Source organism: Temnothorax curvispinosus, unplaced genomic scaffold (genome assembly GCF_003070985.1).
Source record: "Temnothorax curvispinosus isolate PA1 unplaced genomic scaffold, ASM307098v1 QBEX01008542.1, whole genome shotgun sequence".
NCBI lineage: Eukaryota > Metazoa > Arthropoda > Insecta > Hymenoptera > Formicidae > Temnothorax > Temnothorax curvispinosus.
Window position 1 is genome coordinate 1,051 of NW_020218322.1, and position 7,136 is coordinate 8,186.

General features: G+C 45.2%; 1 protein-coding gene across 1 annotated transcript; it reads left to right on the top strand.

Annotated features, from left to right (window-relative positions):
* Positions 1-396: 396 nt before the first annotated feature.
* LOC112457975 lies at positions 397-2,961 on the top strand. Its single transcript, XM_025021322.1, has one exon. It carries the CDS (start codon positions 397-399, stop codon positions 784-786), a length of 390 nt encoding a protein of 129 aa, XP_024877090.1. The 3' UTR covers positions 787-2,961.
* The last annotated feature ends 4,175 nt before the right edge of the window (positions 2,962-7,136 follow it).

Sequence of the window (7,136 nt, forward strand, 5' to 3'; positions counted from 1 at the left end):
AGAGAAAAGGCAAAGAACCGTGGTTGCATCGAGTCGTTTAACCCCTCCGCGTCCGTTCATTTAAGTAGCTAACTCATCCAAATCGTCCGGCGCTTTATGTGCACTCGCGAGCTTCACGCAAAGAGAATCCGTGAGCGGTGAAATTGCAATCGGAATAATCCGTGAATTATTTAGGGTCTCGAATATACGATCGAATGCGATATTAGGGGAGGACGATGAAACGCATTTGAACATCGAAAACCGCATAGTTAAAATATTAATTATTATTTCGATTCATCAAATATATCTTCATTAATATTTAGAAAAAAATATAAAATATATATAGTATTAATTTTATCTAGGTATTTAATAGTTTGCTGTTAAAATACTTTTGTTGTGTTAGTATCCGTATCGATCATGTCAGATGTAGAAGGACTTACGGCACTTATTGCAATTGCAGGTCGACCAGGCACGGATTACCCGGTGCTGGGAAAGGTGCCTTACACGAATTTCTACTGTGATGACCAGTCCTACCCCGGCTTCTTCGCCGACGTAGAGACGAGATGCCAGGCGTGGCATTATTGCGACATAGACGGTCGACAAGCAACGTTTCTCTGTCCGAACGGCACGCAATTCAGCCAGGCGGTCTTCGTCTGCGACTGGTGGTTCAACGTGAGGTGCGAGCTTAGCCCGAAGCTCTACGCCATCAACAGTCGACTTTACGGTACGCCCACGGAGAGCCCGACCAGACCTCACCGACTGATCACGAAGGAGCTTCTGGAGAATATCTTCGTGCGTAGGAAATGAAGCGGGCGGGCGGACGGCACGCGATACTCGTCTCGAAACGAAGAGAAGGAGAGAGAGAGAAAGAGGGGAAACGCAATCACCGTCGTCTCAGAAGGAAAGTACTTCCCTCGCGATACAGGAAATCGCAGAAAAACGTTGCGAGATTACCGCGACGCTTAAAAAAATATCTCGCCGAGTCTCCAGATACGTGCAGAAAATGATTCGGTCTTTCTTTAAAAAATTCACGGACTCGGATTTTCATACCTTTCTCCGAACGCGGAAGCAATCGCAGTCACTTAACTATTCTGTCACATCGATCGAGAGAAGCCAGAGCGTGGGATTCGTGCCTGGGCCCTATCACGACTGCGGAACTTTCAAAGGAAACGAGGAGACGTTGGAGAGGCATCTGACGATAGCCGATCGCGAGGAGAGCACGACGGCGCGATTATCCGTGACAATCGTGGATTCTGCGAAAGGTCGTCGCGAGAGTATCGCGGGGGGAGGCCCGCGCTGTCGACGATAGCGCACTCGAGCCGCTGAATCGCGCGATGAGCGTTCCGGGGAGATTACCGGTGGATAAATCTTTGCCCAATGAATATCGAAGCGATCCTCGCCGAAGGCGAAGAACGTCCCTGCCATTCTAGAACGGGAGAGAATGAGAGGAAGTGTGATGAGCACCGCTGCGTCAATAAAAGAGGAACCGGAGGTGCAGCGCGACTTCCGTCTGCGATCAGCCTTCCCTTCTGACGGAAGGAACCGCCCGACGCGGAAAAGCGTTCTCCGCCCGATGCGGTTCTTAATCGTTGATGAGATCCCGCTTGAATTGACGGGAGAGTCGAGTCGTCTTCCTTCGTCTTCTCTTCTTTCGATCGACGCTTTACAGACGTCTCTCATCGACGGACATTTTTCTCTCTCTCTTTCTCTTTCCAGCGCCTCGTCGATGGACAAGAAACCTCGGAAGTTGATCGTTACGGCGGAAGTAGCCATCGATACGGGCAATACGTGCCACCGACACACCTGCGGGAAAATCAACCGAGTGCTCCATGATCGATCATCAAACCCGGACACGACTCCGTTGGACGCTCCGACTGCGTTATAGTCTATTTGATGGATTAACGGATGTTGCGGTTTCCTTTTTATTTTCAGATGACGACGTTTTGTACGTTAAATTATATTTGTCGATCTATAAACGGGGATTAATATCAGTAGTGTTCCTACTGCGAGGAGTTCAACAGCGTTTAATCGTTTTCTTGTGGTCGCCGTCGAGAAGGGGAGTCTTCAAACACTAAAGTAATAGAAAACGCCTACATAAATAGTCCAGTATCGCCAAAATATTGTTAATGCGTTATTGTAAAAATAATACCGATTGCAAAACGCACAAAAGACTATTTGAATATTGTTAGCTTGTTAACATTATTCTACAAGTTGTTGGACGAAACAGTAGTATAAACTGTGACCGTGCGAGAAGAGATAAATTATATTTTTATATTACTTTTCGAGTATAATTCCCAACATAACATAAAAAAGACGCGAGTCTCTTTCCTCTCTTCATAAATTAAAAAGATATTGCAATTTATATTACTGTTTCGGCCAACAGCTTAAACTCTTAAGAATGCAAATAAGATACTAATAATACGTATGTTAAGAGGAGTGTAAGGAAACGATCATTTAATCCGAGTAATTATCCGAACGGAAGAACGATCGAATTTTCGCGATAATGCGCAACGCTATTCGCTTTGCGCGGCGAGCTGTGCTGAAGGAAGGAATCGAATGCGTTTCGCGCGTGGACGGCATTTACGAGCGCACAAGTCGATGCTTCCCGAAATCAATAGCCGATAATACGATTGTGCATGCCCGCCGATTGCGATGCCCGAGTAAAGTACCACGCAACACGCACACGATGACAACGGCAGGCTTTTGCCGGCAATTAGTAATGGCGCGTCGTGCGAGATGCGCGATATTGTTGCGGCCCGCGCGGAAAAAAAGCGCTGAAATGCGAGAGCATCGCGCGACGAATTCTCGTCACGTTAACAAACGAGTATGAGCACAATCGCGCACAATCGGTCGCAACTCTCCTGAATCAAGTTACGCGGGCCGCGACTTTTCGTCGGGCAGAAAAAACGGTACATACACGGAGAGAATTTTTTGTTTATATTTTACCCTTAAATTCACTACAAATTTGAGACAACTTGGCAACCAAGGAATTTTTAATATATACAAAAGATATTTTACAAACAACGTGATAAAAATTACCAAGCAGATTGGTAAATTTTGAAAAATTATAAAAATTTCCTAGATATATTTTAGTAAAATTAATCAAACATATTTTATATTTTAATGTAATAGATATTAATATTTTTTAATATGGTATTAGATATTAATCAGAATAGCTCGCATAAAATTCTTAGTGGTAAATGTTGTCCCACAACTACCATGATTTCAGGGTAAATTTTAAGAGAAAATTCTCTCCGTGTACGACACTAACAATCATACTCCGAGGCTCTTCTTCTCTCGAGCACACGCTCGAGCTCGTAGTGTTAATTAGTTATTTGTTAAAACTGTGAGTGAAGCGCGCACGTTTTGCGATCTTGTGCAACGTCCGTCGTCCGTAACGTTTGTAAGCGATTTTTGCAGAGGAATGAACATGTGCCTTTATACCTAAACGTCTCTCGCGCCTTGTACATAATAGAGATAGAAACGTAGATGTGCTAAGCCAATTACACGCTGATCGTTGGCGATTTTGTGTTAATATATACATAAACGAGTGTTGGAATCGACGCGAAACAACAGTAATCCGACGAGCTTGAGATCAAAATTCTGATAAGAGATTGCAGCAATCGGAAATAAAGATGCGCGGAAATAAAGATTAAGGGAAGTGTGTCTCCCTCCGAGCTTATGGATAGTTAACCTCCTTCGATCCTCTGGCGGTATCCGGCGGGGAATGTAATCTTCGCAAATTGGATGCTGCACAAGAATGCCATTACTGAAATTTTTATTTAATATAAGGGAAGGAGAAAGAGAGAGCTTTCACGACAGGAAGTTACGGTAAATTAGTTCGAAAACTTTTCGGTACGGCACGGTGTATCCTTAATGAGGGATGCCGACCTTTGCTGGCCAATTTGCTAATGAAGAACGGTTAACGGAGACAATCTTCAGTGAAACTAAAGATTACTTTTTAAACGAGTGACGGGATTTAAGCTGAAGAGTCACACTTAATTCGATTATACGCCACAGGGAAGAAAATCTCAAGTAATATTCCTTCCGTTCGCGGTTTATACATAGCGCGATTAAACTTTCGTTCGTTAATTGACAGCGGCGTCGTTTATTATAAGTATATATCATAGGTAGTTGTCTTTTACCGTAATCGCGCATCAAGCGTCACGATTCACGTTTAATCAATTTAAGCATCGCGTCAATCAATCGGTAACCGCAAAATAAGGAGAAAATACCCGACGATAATTAACTTCGTACAACATTCAGTCGATCCATTCTTAGTATTTCCAGGCTCGAGTTTGTGTGCTATTGAAATGTACTTTAAAAAGCAAATAAAATATTGATATTTTAAAAACTTGTCTAATCTCATTTCATTACTGACGCAAAATTGTGAAATCTATCGACAAAACGATCTCCTAAATATTGCTATCGCTGGGACAATAATTATCACCGCTTGCACGTGTTTGATCCACGTTTTAATTTAGACATAATGGGGGATCGATAACAAAAGAATCTGCCGCGTAATGCGATACGATAGATGATCAATGCGGTCGAACCAATGGTGACCAATGCCGAGAATATCCTTTTGCGTAACACGAGAATTTAAAAAAGTCGTGAACATTGTTGGTGGAATGACGGTGACCAGTGCGGTCACTGCGACCGCGACTGATTCAACCCTCCACACACCGGTGGACAGTTTTATATAAAATATCAGGTAGCCACGTTGCGTTAAATGAACCGCAAGCTGCATTCCGCAAAATAATTGGTTTTGCCAGCGTATCAGATTTTTTTTTCCCGCAAGCTGAGTTAGTGCGACGCAATGGTTTGAGGTTTGTTTCCGGCTTCTGTTTTAATTTCATTCCCTTTCTCTCCCTTCCCTCCACCGATTGTTGATACGATTCGTTTCGAATTGCGTGGCTCACGTTCGTCACGTCTACCTAACATCTTCGCAATTACGCAATCATTACACCCTTTGGGTTTCTAACGTAACTTGTTGTAGATATCGCAATATTTCTTATCGCAAGTGTTTTCCTAGATCGATATTTTTCAACGTTATAGAAAATTCACTCGCGTAAACGTTGATCGAAAAATATTATTCTATACTTCGGGAAGCTTTCAGTTCAATCTATACCGATATTCCGTGCTTGCATTGTACGCAATTCGCAGATGCAATAGATTCTGTGCGTTTCGTGCACTATTACGTGCAACCTCTTTCGGTGGAAGGTACACCGGTGTACGAAATCATCGATTTATTAAAAGAGAACCGACCATAAAGCGCGATCGGCTGGTATTGGGGAGCGCTTAGAGCGATTTTCGAGGAGGGTGGACAATCGCGGATCGGCAAAGCGAGAGAACGATAACGAGGACCGAGTGTGAGGGGCAGCTCTCCAAAGGGGTCTAAGAATCCATCAGCGAAACTGGTAATCAGGTGGAGCCAGCACGAACTACTTTCAGGGATCCAATCTCGCTGGAAGTTTTGCCCCCTCTCCCGTTCCTCTCCTTGCATTTTTCTTCTCACCCTCATTTCGTGCAAATGCAGTACGTGTGTGCAATGTCGTCCGTCCGTCCGTCCGTTCATTTCTCCCACCCTTCATCCCCGTGATTCGTCCAATTTTGCGGGTGAGCTCCGTTCTAACGTCCGTTCGACGTGTCTGGAAATGCGCTATATGCCGATTTGAAATCTTTTCCATGCCGGAGAAAAAACTCGGCGTATCGATAGAGCGATATGATCCGTATTCAACATCGCAAAACTAATATGCTGTCCGCCGTCACAAGCGCGACGCTTCGATAATCGAAAAACGGCTAATTGGCAATTGTTTTAACGGACGGAGTTAACGATTTTCGAACGTCACGAGATCGAGAGGGATTCCTGCTATTTCCCGCAGGCTACGAGAGAGACGGACGGGAATTTCGCGAATTGACGCTGCCGAAAAACGTCGGCCGGGCGATATTCCCGAAGATGCGCCACGACCGTGCCTTTAATTGCAAGATTCTTTTGACGGCACTTTTAAAGCCGGATGCAAATGGACCATAAAACCGAGCGTCCAGGTGGCTCTCTCATTTACGAGGGTAAGAGAGTGCGGAAAGTTTTTAAGTCCCGCCGTGCCGAGGCGAGTCGAGTAGAATCGAGTCGCGCGGTGGCGAATGAGAGAGGGCCTGTTTTATCGGTCTGCGAGTTCGAAAGTAATTCTCTTACTTGACGGTGAAACCGACAGGCCGCGCGATTCGAGACTAATTTCGTAGAGAGAAGAGCCTCTCCCCCGTTCTGACTTCCTTACCGATTGTTCGCCGCAACGTTAACGTCATTTTGCGGCGTTGCATTCGATGTGCGACGCCGATATAGCGTTTATTTCTGTCTTTCGCCCGTGCTATTAAGCACGCCGTAAGTTTTACGAGAACTCAAAATGCTCAACTACGGAATTTTCTGATAACTAAACATTTTGGCTTCGCAAAATCATCCCGTGGACCGATCGCGATTCTCAACGGATGGGACACTCATCGGACGGTTTTCGAGTGACCAAGTAAAAATAAATTCGTGTAACGTCCAAGTTAATCTTTCAAAGTTTCAATTTTGCGTCGGATTCCCTGTAGAACTGTTTCCCCAATTATATAGATATGGGCAACGTTCGCTATATGCATACGCGAATTCACGCGCGTGCAATATGTATATCCGCGTTTATTTTCGCGCCCACGTCGGACGAAGAGACGGACACACGGACGAATTATTTTCGTCCGCATAAACAAAGCCGCGACTTGAAAGGGGAGTTTAAATTGTTCGCTAGTTTTACACGCCCGCGGCGCTCTCGCCCACTCTCGCTCTCCCTCTATCTTCGTTTCATCCCTCCTCTCTTCATCTAATTCTCGATACGCCCTCCTCTTTCCTCCCCTTTGTTTCGCTCTTTCCCTCTCTCGCGCCTTTCCCTCACCCTCCCACGGGTGGGCGCGTGTTGTTGCTGCTGTTGCCGCTGTCCATCAGGAAAGATCCCGGGATGCGAGCCTGCGCTTGAAGCCCATTGATTAACCGTTGTCTGCCGCATGCTGCGAGCGAGAGAGGAAGCAGAAGAGCTCTCTCGCGAGGCCAGAGGAGAAAAGAGAGAGGAAAGAGAGAGAGACGCGCGCATTCAACGTGCCCACGAGCAACGTTTATGAAAACTTTG

What these genes read in the sequence shown, in the direction of transcription:
- LOC112457975 (XM_025021322.1), top strand. Translation starts at nt 397, where the DNA reads ATGTCAGATGTAGAAGGACTTACGGCACTTATTGCAATTGCAGGTCGA.